This window comes from Plectropomus leopardus, chromosome 1 (genome assembly GCF_026936395.1).
Source record: "Plectropomus leopardus strain MGB_pleo_1.0 chromosome 1, ASM2693639v1, whole genome shotgun sequence".
NCBI lineage: Eukaryota > Metazoa > Chordata > Actinopteri > Perciformes > Serranidae > Plectropomus > Plectropomus leopardus.
In genome coordinates this window covers 34,961,178-34,974,001 of record NC_142176.1, presented here as the reverse complement: position 1 = coordinate 34,974,001, position 12,824 = coordinate 34,961,178, and the positions used below count along the sequence as shown (strand labels likewise).

The following is a 12,824-nucleotide window of genomic DNA, read 5'->3' as shown; positions in this document are numbered from 1 at the left end:
TGTCTTTTGTCCGCATGTGGTCCCATTTATCCAAAGTGGTAGATCACTGCCAGGCGTAGAGCTTTTATTCTTACTGTGACAATGCATGCTGGAGATGAAATACAATCATGCATGTTACATTTGGCTTTGGATTTCTGAAGGTCCTGTAGTGCTGCAGGATCAAGTATTTAACCTCTCCTGTGAAGGAGGACTACATTGTAGAGATCTCCCCCCTTAATCTGCTATATTTGCATTGTGGGTCAGTCAGACCAGTCAGTCAGGGGGTCTTTGTAAACCTTTTAAACCTGCATGTGCAGAAAAATTGCAGAGGGCAGCACCTTAAAGTCACAGAGCCTTTTCCTTTGTGGCTGTGTGGTGTTGCTGATCTGCAGGATCTGTGTGTGAAAAAAGAAGGTCTGTTCTCTCCCACAGTTTGTAATCCCTGCCGTCCAAGGAGGTCATGGCCGTATTGGGAGGTATTCCAGACATAGCCACCGTTTCTACCCCATTAACTGATCACTGAACACACACAAAGTGTGAGCTCTCTCCCAGCATGGCTGGGTCACAGTGCTCCTGCAGCAGGATTCCCCCTCTGGGCTGACTGATTAGGATGTAGTTTAGGGTCAACCCACCTGAATCAGTTTAAACAGCTTTTTGGTTATCATAATACACCCTCCCACTAAGCCAGAGTAAACCCTTACAGTAAGTACCACTGGCATGACTGATGGAGGTCACACAAGGGATAGGGTTTGGGGTTTTTTTTCAGAAAGTTAAAGATAAATTGCCTCCTAATTTCAAAGACAAACTAGTACTTTAAGTAAATCATTGGGGAGTTTTTGTGCTAGTGCAAAATTTGCTGCAGGTGGTTCACCGTAATAACTCAAAGTTTTATCTACACCTTTAAGTTCCTTTGTAACTGTGCTTTTCACTCAGTAAATTTAAGTTGTAACCTTTTAGTTCCTTTTTGTCTGACTTTGGTATGATTGCTTTGGTGTTTCTGCACCTCTTTTGGAACATTGTTACAGTAGTCAATTAAAGTTTAACAATAACAGTTGCGAAATATTACTAATACTATTACTAATTACTAATAACTAATAATATTTGTAACATTGCAATCATCTGGAAAGTAGACAGTTTTTTAAAGTATACATTTTACTATTTCAACGATTAAGTCATGCATGGTTAAAGTAAATAACACACCAAAATGCACAAAAATGCATCAAAACAGAGCTTGTTTATAAATAAAAAAAATCCCAGAGGAGGATACTCCTCAATGTTATCAGACCCTATAAAATGCCTCTGATGACATTTTTTACCTAAAATATTGCATTAACAATGATTAAAATGTTGCATTAACACATTAACAATGATTGAGTTTGTGCACTTTTTATCCATTTATTCAGTCAGGGTAGATATTGTTATGGCTCATGCTTAAAGGAGTGGTTCAACACTTTTTACTTTTTTGCCTAAAATGTGGATAAAGAGGTTGATGCCTAGTATGTCTGTACCATAGAGTTTATATAAGCGTAATGATGAACATAACAGGTCCCCCAAGTGAAGCCAAAACATCTGATCGCCCCCTGGTGTCTGGCTGCAGTAAAGGTCATAAGCCCCACCCCCTTCATATTTATGGATATTTTACTAAAAACTCAAAGTAAACATCAAAGTTTTCCAAAGATGGTTTATGTTATTTTAGGTAGTTCTTATCTCCTAATGTATGTGTAAGTGTTTTTGATGGGTTTGGTTTAAATTAGTTAATTTGATACTATAAAAGGGGATCTGACAGCATGACTGCCTACTCTCTGAGCCATTAGGTGTCCTTGCGTTCAGTGGCACAGCTCTCCATTAGCTGGTTGGATGTTTAGGCACGAAGTTAGTTAAAAGAGACTCTAGATTCAAATTATGCTATCAGCACAAGATGTCAGCGGCCGTATCCAGGATATTTTGGTCTCATTTTTGTACAGAGGAGCTAAGCAGAGACGTCATCCATCTCTATATTCAGTCTATAGTCTGTATGCTAAATATGAAGCAATTGCAAGCAGCAAGTTAGTGTAGTTTAGCATTAAGCGTGGCAACAAGGGGGAACAGCTTGCCCGTCTCTGTCAGAAGTGACAAAATCTGCCTTCCTGCACCTCTAAATGTCAATAATTAACATGCATCCCTGGCAGCTTCATGGCAACAACCAAACTTCAGGTAGTTATTGCGCCTACCCAAGAAATAGTCCAACTCATAACCCCCATATAAAGTATAATTAGTGAGATGTAGAAGTGCCAAGTTGGACGTTGTTATAGATAGAAGCAGGTTAGTGTCTCCCTGTTTCAAGTCTACGTGTTAAGCTAATCTTGTAGGTCTGTTTATGCGAAATAAAGTTCTGTTGCTGCTGCTATAATCACTTCCTTTACAGCAACAGATCTTTCAGTAAAAAAGTCCTTATAAACAACACCAGTTAAGAGCAGCAAATATACCTAAACTGATTCAGAATATTCCAACACTGCAACATTGTTGTTCACCATTACATCGCAGCCCAATGTCTAAAAGCATCTCACCTGTGATAACACAGTGCTCTGGCTTTGGAACTGAACTGCTCTTGTGTAATTTGTCCCCAAATCATCCTCTATTGTTGTTGTTTTTTGTCCTTGTGTAGGCTACTTAATCACGTCATCATCCGCCAAGCTGAGCCAAATCCATCACACTTGACGCAGCTCCAGCACACGGCCGCACTGCTGCACGGGGCGACATGTGCTGAGGTCTGAGTCATGTCAAAGCCGGACTTGCTTGCAAGCGCCTGTGTTTTCAGCTGCTTACTGCTGGGTGCACCTGTGAGAGCAAAAGAAACTTTCCCTTTCAAAGCCTCTCACAAACTATAAATCATAGGAGCTTGTGCAGGTACAGTATGGGTTGAGACTGAAATCAAAGAAGGCAAAATGGTAGGGTGAATTCACACGGGGTGAACTGTGTGAGCTGCGAACAAAGCTTTTAGCCTGAAACCAGCTTTTGACAATGGCAATTTGTCTCCACCATTACTTTATTAAATATACAAACAACTCAGAAAGTCTGCTAATCAGGAAGGTAGAATCAGGAAGGTAGAAAAAACATTGACTCTATGTATATAGTACATCAGAAAGTCATTATTTAGAAACAAAGTAAGTTGCTGGAAACCTATAAATTACTTTTTTGAAGTGAATAGTCATGAAGCGGTTGCATTTCCAAAAAGTTTTATCATACACTGATTTTGGACATTTGCCAGCTCTAGCTAACTAACATGACACATAAAATGAGACTACTCAAAGTTAACTTTTGCAGGTAGTAACAGATCACTTTTGTATGTCCAAAACCATCAACAGGCAACACAGCTTTAAAGCATGGAATCCCCATCGACACAAGTAACACAACAATTAAAAAAACTTCTTGCTGCAACATTACAAAGTCCAGTTTGCCTGCTGAGTTACGAAGACAGAACCCCCAAAACATTCTTGAGAAAAGTGTGTATGAAGTTCCTGCTTTCACTCATACAAAACTGTCAATACACTATTTAATAAGTATTGTTTGTTAATAGCACTAGATCATAAAAAGAGACTCTGCACACCTGTTTATGTTTTTGTACAACAATGTGATGCACTTTCTGTCCAAAGTCGAAATTCTGCCACCCCTATCAGCTGAAAAGCCATGGACATGCAGTAACAATGTGAACTTAATCAACAAGAGAGGTTTCATTCTTGGGGTTTTGAGCATTTTTTTTTCAATAATCACTTTTATACATTTTATGACACAAAAACAACTTTTCACGTTGAACCTGTTTGGCCACTATTATTCTCAATCTTCACCATCTCCCCCTAGTTCTAAATCAAGCAGTTATATGCATATGATACAACACTGTATTAAGCAGAAGCACCACTTTGGGAACTGTCTATAGCATTTTGGATGGGAAATGACAATCATTTGCAATGTGGGCACAAAGCCAAATCCTTTATATCTATCAAAAACAAGAAGAAGTTTTTTAAAATCAAATTTCAGACGTACTTAACATAAACTACAACTAAACTTGTCTTGATATGAATTGGCAGAGAGAACCAAACTCCTTGGAGTGATATTAGACAACAGATTGAAGTGATCAAAACACACTGAAAACAAAAGTGATTGCAGCTATGGGAAGAGGTCTGGCAGTTATTAAGAGATGTGCTAAATTCCCTACCACAACAATGCATCTCTCAAAATGTCCAAACACGAGTTCTTTCATTTGGATTACTGTCCAGTAGTGTGGTCGAGTGCATCAAACAAAGACTTGACAAAACTGAAGTTAGTCTGGAAGAGAGCCGCACACCTCGTCCTGAACTGTAACAGAAATTCTAACGTCATCAGAATGCACATAGCCTTAGGTTGGTCATTGGCGAAGGACAGGGTGGTTGTTTCTCTGCTCTGTTTTATGAGAAAAATTTTATTGTCTAAAATCCCAAATGTTCTCAATCAATTTTCCTTTCTAACATTGGCATGCATCAAGAGGTTACTCTAAACTTCTTATTTCAAAAACCAAGGCAAGGCATCTTTCAGAGGAATGAAAACATGGAATGGTTTGCCATTAGACATTTAACTTTAAACTAGTAAAACTGTTTTTTAAGAGGTTAAAGGATGGCACAGAATTCAACCCCTTCACTAAGTATTTTTTTTTAAATTTTAACAATCTAACAATTAAATCTAACAATAGGATCAATTAAGAGGAACTCTTTTGGTCATTGTCAGTCTACAGTATATGCTATTTTTCGTTTTACTGCTGTTACTTTTGAGCTGTATAAAATATTTTATTGACTATTTAGATATAGTGAGGGTACTGTCATCATTGCTGTAATTAATTGTAATAATTATTGTCATTAATTGTTTTATTATTATTGATTTTTTGTCATTGTTTGTTTATGATGTAAGGTTTATTTTTATGAACCCCAGGAGGAGTACCCACTACCTAATGGGGATTCATATAGATAAATAAAATAAATTCTCCCCATGAGCTTTCAGTCATTCTGGTTTATTTTCTACCACATGTGTGCATGCACATCTCACAGTCATGTAGCACGGAAATCCGTCCCAGTGGACAAAAGGCAGTAGGCAGGATTTTATGATTCATAGCGCTTGATATAGTACAGACAAATGGAAACTGAGAGATTGGAGTAGTTTGACAGTTCTAGGAAATCTGTGTAAATGATTCATGCTTGCGCATGTATTTCACCCTTATTCAAAAAAGTAAATCTACAGTAAAAAAAGTACTAAAAATAACATTTTCCAACCTGGTTCTCAGGCTGAAAGTCAGATGTTGAACAGCAGTTGGAAGGTGGGAGGATGAAACCTTTTAACGAACACCAAAACATTTTTTTCCATTGGCTGTGCCACATCTCTTGAGCTTTTTATAAGCAGGAAAGAAGTCTTCTTTCTCCAGTTTTTCATAAACAATAAGAGGTGATGCCGCTGTGTTTGTACCTTGTCCCCGTTGAGCAAAGGCCCCTGATACATGCTAGTGTGAGAATAAAGACTGAGCTATATGACACCTTGACCTCAACTCCTGCCAAAATGTAACAATGAGACCTGATGAAGACTTCTAACAGGAATAGTCTGTTGTTGTTAGAGAACAAGCTCTGCTAAATCCATTGCTGTCTGTCGTAATAAACCCAACAAATTGTCAGAAATGATGACGGAAACAACAAAGACAGCCAAAGCATTTGTCCAAAGGTTAGCCAAATGTCAATTTATTAACTTTTGTCTCTGCTAAACATAAACCAACACCAAAACCTTTGAGTTGTGCAATGTGTTACAAAAGAGGTTTTTCTTCCACATGATGAGTTCTGACACTGATGGATCGCTTCTGTGTTATTTGGCCTGAACAGTCAGGTGTTTACTATGATAAGAGAGGCATGTAGTACTCATATTTCTGAAACTCCCTCAGGTTCCAAGCAACAGAACTACAATAAAAACAGAATTGCAGCAACACTTCCAACAGAGGACTTGAAAACTCCTGCCAGGTTTGCTTCATACATCTCCTTGTCAGTATTTTATTGACAAGCAGTGTTCGATGGGAGTGTTGCTAATGGCAGCGAAAGACTATTAATTATGATTAAATCACACAGATGAAGAGAAGTTACAGAGATCTATTAGTCCTCTGAGTCCAGTTAAAATAAGTTATCTCTGTGCAGCTCTGTGACATGAGTTCATGATACTTGCGTTACGTTTATTAGGCAAGGGAGATTTTAATATTTTGCCAACAGTATGAATAGAGACTGTAAAATCTTGCTTGTCCAGTGTGCACATAATAATGGACTTTAAGGACAAAAATCATATGAAAAAATAGAATTAGACACAGTTATTTTCTAATTTTGATCTTTTCTTTTTTTACTTGGCGTGTAAGGTTACAGAAATGTCTCAGATGTGCAGGTGCTTTACTGTATTAGATATTAATAAATGCCAAAAATTACAAATGTGCATGCAGTATCGTGTCTCTTAATATTGTGAAATGTCTGCAGTGTATAAAACATTTTTTCGTGCCGCATGAAAGGAGACACCGGCTCTTAGAATGACTGAAAGCGGAAAATTGAGAGAAGTGATGTTTGTTAGGGAGAGTGTTTGAGAGATGTGTCTTCAAAGGTTAAAAAAAGGATAGAAAAAAAATTAAACCATACAGTTTTTAAAAAGGCGTCATACTTCAAGCTTATCTGAGACTGCAGTGTGTGGGAACAGACAGCTGGACATACTCCTGGTGAGGGGAATACTTTCTCAGTTTTGTATGAGTGAAGTTCATGCAGTAGGAGAGACGGATTCATCATGTCCTTAATATGAGAGATTACAGCTTCATTTCTTCGGGCAGTGCCCTGTTTGATGATCTAAACTTGCACCAAAACCAGCAGTGCGTCATCCACTGACATTCTTGAGTGGGTCAGTAACTGATAAGCTTTGATGCCTCTCCAACATGTGACTTGTTTCTAATAAGGACAATTGGAGCAGCTGGAGCCATAAAATTGGCTTCTCTACAAAGATACAGTGACAACAACAGGCTTTACATGCAAGAAATGTGTAACTCCTACATCCTCTTGTCATCCAGGGTCAAACCATTTCACATGTTCAGATGCTGAACCTCCACTTGCATGGACATGTCTGGAAGAAGAAACTTCAGGAACAAGGCATCCAGAAAGGCTAATGTCTTCCACATACTCAACACAGATAGTATCATCAAGGCCCGTGTCTCTGGAACTAATGGAGCAAAAATAAGACTGGAGACAACACACCCCTTTGAAGTATTCCTGATGTCATTTGAGTCCTGTTGACAGTGTTTATGGAGGGTGTGTTTAAAACTCATTTGGTCCTGCTATGAAGGCACTTGAAAGTTTGAGATTTTTGCTGTGTTCCATTTGAAGTCGGAGGTCAAGATATCCCGAACCCTGAACTTGGAAAAAGTACAATTGAACGCCACTCAAAGTCAGAGTTCCTACTTGTAAACTTGGGGCAAATCCATATACAACTTCATCAGTCTGATGTCACACAACAATGGCAGCATCCATGGAGGCCACAGAGGCGCACATTGTAAATACTTTCTAGTAAGAAATCAATTAAAAGGCAGTGTAAAGTATATTTGCATGTATTTAATTAAAATAATACATCTACTGTCATATAGTAAAACCTGTTCTGCATGTAAACGGATGTCAAAATATTAGAATTTAGTTGTATTTATTAGAATTTATATATTAATATATTATTCAAATATAAGGGGGCAGTCCTGCTGACGGTGCAATTGTCCATGGACTAGTCACAAAAACACCAGTTCGTCACTGTCTGTCATGTTTTTTCTTTATGTTTTGTGTTGTGCACCTGGAACGCATGATCAATTTCAAGCCATATAGACTAAGTGGTAACTGCACTTTATTTATTGGGGCTAAAGGTGATGAGCAACAAAGCTGTGCCCATTCTATGCCGCACATTTAAAATCCCCTCTCCATTGTGAAGCTGAGTATAAACATCTTGGCTTTTATGTGTTGCACAATTGGGCAGTTTTATCCATGAATGACAAGAAGTTGGTTGCGATGCAGAATGTGGCCCCAGCCCTCAATGAAAAACACATTTCTTACAGCCTGCTTATAAGCAGATAGACAAACACTAAATAAAAACCACAACCAAAGTAAACCGAGAAAGGAGACTCTCCTTCGTGGGAACAAGAGAAACCATAGCCTGTGTGGTCGCAATAATGAAGCAGAGACTGCCATTTCAACAGCTGCCCTTTCCTGCGGTTCTTTTTATGATGTTGCTCTATATATTTTATGAATTCATTTGATTCTAGCAGGAATGGAGCCAAAGGAGACGGTGCAGTTTAATTTGATGTGCTAGACCAAGTTACCGTGTGCATGAATGTACACAGTATGTGTGTGAGTGAGTGCATGTGTATTCTAACATGATTCATTTGAGGTGAATAAAACCAGCTGTTTCTATTGAACGGTGGCCAAGAACCCCATGCACCGGGGGGAATAAACGGCGTAAGAGACCACTGAGTACAGAGTTACCTAACATCGCCTGACCATCCACTGACCACTGCGCCGTGCTCTCCACTGAGGTGACTATTGGTCAGATCTGATCTCACAACAATGGAATAACCCTTTATTTCTTTAGAGGAATCATCACAAAATCAAGTAATACAACTGGCAACCAAGTCACCCAGAATAAAATATTATGCTCAGGGACAGCAAAGTGTTTGATTTACATAGGGAATTATGTTGTGTGTGATACTCACTGTGAAATTATGGCACATACATCTCTACAGAACTGTAAGTGCATTCAGTAATGTACATTAGATGTGTGGATTCGAGTCAGATGACTTGGACTTGAGTCAGACTCAAGTCACAAACTTGGACTTTAAAGTCAAATTGACAAAATCCAAAATGAATCCAATTTGACTTGGACTTTAACAGTGACTCTTTGCTTCACTTGGACTCTAGCCCTTTGACTTGAAAATACTTGATACGTTCCTCCAAGCCCAAAGATTCTAAAGTGTGTTATTTAAAACATGTCCCACAAATAAACTAATTTTCCTTCATTTCCTCAATCAGCTAACATTACAATTATTTATTCCCAGCAAAGTGACACTTTGTTTGAACCAATCTGACAACATGCAATCAAGCAGGGAAGAACCATGAAGAACTAATATGTTACTGACAACAGGAGATCAAAAATAATACTAAGGATAATTTTGTTTGTGTTCAAAAACTATGCAAAGGTCAATAAAAAACAAAGTGCAGCTTACAAAACGTGCAGGTTTAAAAATGGCAGATGAAGATGCAACAACTTCCAAAAACATTCACCATTTGAAGTTGCAAAAAGAACGATGACGCTAATATCAATGCATTTAGTGAGCTAATGCTTAGATAACATTAACTCAACTTCTAAAGGATTTTTTAACAAACTAATTTTAAAAAAGCATTCATGATTTTTGTAAATTTAAAAATATATTGTTACTCTGTTGTGAAAATGGCATTACACATGTGGAAGAGTGCATTATGACTTGTTTAGGGCTTGTCACTTGACTTGGGACTTTCCTGTGTTGACTTGGGACTTGACTTGGGACTTGAGTGTAAAGACTAGAGACTTACTTATGAGTTGCAAAACAATGACTTGCTGCCACATTTAATACATATAGTAGGCTATAGTATACTAATAACATCATATAATATTTCAAAAAATGGCAAAGTAGTATAAGGTTGAGCAATACAGAGCAATTTGGCTCTGGTTTCATTCAATTACTCATCTACTGTAGGCTCTAATTTGTATAAATGTTATTTTATATTAACCATATGTCAAGCGGAGGAATTAAGACAGGATCTTCTTAGCTGGCCAGTGCAGACATATTCATTTCACAGTAATATGAAAGACCTGAAGAATAAACTTTTCAGCACCAATAAAAAGAAACTTGCATGTACAGTCAGCAGAACTTGCATGAGTTCACTAATGTCCTTGGATCTAGATGTTAATGTACACTTTATAATTTATCATAATAATGTGAAAATACAAACTCTGTACATAGTGTACTGTGTTAATCACATACGTAACTGTACATGCAGTCCAACTTTTACAGCCTAAAGTATTCCAAACTTACAGCACATGTTATCAGGCTTTGACTGCAAGTATGATTAAAAAAACACAAATAATAAGTGGATTATTAATATGCACAGAATAACAACCTCAACATGGATACTTCAAAAAGAAAAATCCCTTTCCCCGTCTTTTTTCAGTCCTCATTCCTTTGCCTTTCGCCTATATTCCAAAACAAACTTGACAGATAATTGTGTCTGGATAAGGTTCATCTTGTTAATTGCAAAATTTGGATTTTTTGCAAGTATGTGCATTATGAAGCAATAAAAACTGGAAAAACAGAAAATTCAATCATAGAATACATATCACACAATAATTACACCCATCTAAACAAACTATAATGAGTGTGCAGAAAGGTCACAGAGGATATGTACTTATGAGTATATAAAACAAACTGTTTTCACGAAAAATCATATGTGAAAAATCATAGATCATACGAGAAACTCATAATAAATCTTCTGTGTTTTAAGTTGCCTTGGGTTTGAAAAGCACATGTACTGAGCACCTCTTGGGTGAGCCTGGAAGTTACCACATCTTTCAGCTCTTCCTGACTCTGACTCTATCTTGGATCTTGTTGTTCCAAAAGCATTTTGCAAGCGGACCCATCTCATCTCACGCAACATATGTTTGTTATTCCTTTTACAACAGCCCGCTCTTTTTTTAATTTATGTAGAGACAAATTGTTCTAGTCCTTCTTAAATGTGGGACACAGTGGGTATACTTCATAAATCAGTTGTATTGTGGGTCTGTGGCTACTTGGAACAATTAATTTTCATATCGTAAGTATGCCGATGACACTCACATTTACACATCTGTATCAAACAATGAATACTGTCTCATGATTAAATGCACTGACCAAACCAACAAGTGTGTCAAAAGTGCCAGAAAAAAAAAAGAAAAATTGTAACAAAAACTTTTGGTGCCAAAAAGGAATGAATGACAATTGATGCTCTTAACAGATCAAAATTTAAACAGCTGTCAGAAATTAATTTCGAATAAGATTTAGAAGAGTTAATCCATGTCTTTATTTCTGCACCCTTTGTAATGAGCTTTTCTTTGTTTTTGTTTTTCTTAAAAAAGCTCTCAAACAGCTGCAGCTCATTCAGCTGGAGTCAAATCTCAGCACTGAATCCCAGTCTGTTAAGACCTGATGACAAATTACTGCTCCTTTATAAATCATGAAGTGGTTGGGGACCAAAATACATGCTGGATCTTCAGCTACTGCATCAACACACTAGACCTCGGAGCTTGGCACTGGTCGGGTTATTCCCAAAACTGAAATCCAAAGATGGTGAAACTGCTTTAGCTGCTCTGCTGCACATATTTGGAGCTTCTAGAAGATCTGTAACTCTTTTCAGTATCAATCATTTTTAAGTCAAAGGTAGTTTTCTTTTTTTTTTTTTTTAAATTCTTGTTGTAATTTTCATTTCATTTGCAATTTGATTATCTTTTATTATTGTTTTAGTGTCAATGTAATAGAGGTCTACGATGGAGCAATTGTAGATTATTGTTTATAAAGAAATTTCATCAGCAACAGGTAAAGTAAAAGCCAACCCTAGATTAAACCTTGTTCACTATATTTGCATTTTGGCAATGTGCCGGGATTTTCTTGTGGATGTGTGCTGCTTATGGTCTGGCACCTGGTTCCTTTTTTTCAAAGTCCCGGCCTTACCTGCACGCTTTGACCAGGAACATCCTGAACACAGCGTAAATATGAAGAAAATAAGAAAACACAGGCACAGCACAGTCTCTACAAATACTGCCACGTGCTTCTGGTGGGTCAAGTGATGATTGAGAAATAACTGCAGGAGTCTATACCGTTTATTTTATTTTTTGAAATGTTATCCATAGAGTCTTTTTTTTTTGCATTATGTGCATTAGTCATTATTCAGCCCATTTTATTTATTTTAATGATTTCCCCCCACATCAGACACTGTAATCTAATTTACCCCATATTTTTAAGTCATACCCACCAATAGCGCCCCCCAATGCCCTTTTTTTCTTAACAGCTCACTGTGATGTTGTAAAGCTTAATTGTGAAAATTATTGACTTTAACATTATCAGCAGTATAAGATTCGAGTCAGGTTTGAATTAAGAGCACCATTTAACAAATTTTATAATCATTACTACTATTATCTTTATCCCACTATACCTCATCATCACCACTAATGGGCAGTGCGGGTGTATACTCAGTCTCTTCTTTAAAGGCAGGAATGTAAATCCAGAGGGATTAGTGAGAACACAGTGGGCTGTAAACTCTTCAGTAGCTCTCCAAGGGGTCTCTGCCTCAGTGCGTAAAGTTGGGACGGGGCTCCGGACGCGCAGCACTTATTATCTCACAGGCTCCATGTGCGTCACCTCTGCGGGGTACTTAACGTAAGGATTTCTGATATTTTGATCCCACAACCCGCGCGGGTCACTGACAGATGAAAACACGGGCGTTTTTGCTGATGTGAAGGCGATTTCCCTTAAAAGGATCATCTGTCCCGGAGCGCAGAGGGGACATGGGTCAACTTTATGGTGCGACTCTTTTACCATTTGGCGCTATCTGTGTTATTTTCCTGTGGGAATCTGGTGCCAGCTCTATCAGGACGACGCTTGCTGTAGACAACTCGGGGTGAGTCTCAAGTGTTTGACTGAAGGATCCTAAAAATATCTTGATTTTATTGTGAATGAACGACAGTACACTGGTGAATCCATGTCAGCCTCATCCATAATAAGTTTAATCAGGCAT

At 37.9% G+C, this 12,824-nt stretch overlaps 1 protein-coding gene across 1 annotated transcript in view; it reads left to right on the top strand.

Moving 5' to 3' along the window:
• The first annotated feature begins 12,310 nt into the window (after window positions 1–12,310).
• LOC121941079 (collagen and calcium-binding EGF domain-containing protein 1-like) overlaps window positions 12,311–12,824 on the top strand; it is a 43,248-nt gene continuing 42,734 nt past the window's right edge. The window contains exon 1 of the mRNA XM_042483802.2: window positions 12,311–12,707. Within this exon, the coding sequence (XP_042339736.1) occupies window positions 12,595–12,707 (113 nt within the window). The 5' untranslated portion in view covers window positions 12,311–12,594. The remainder of the gene's footprint in view (window positions 12,708–12,824) is intronic.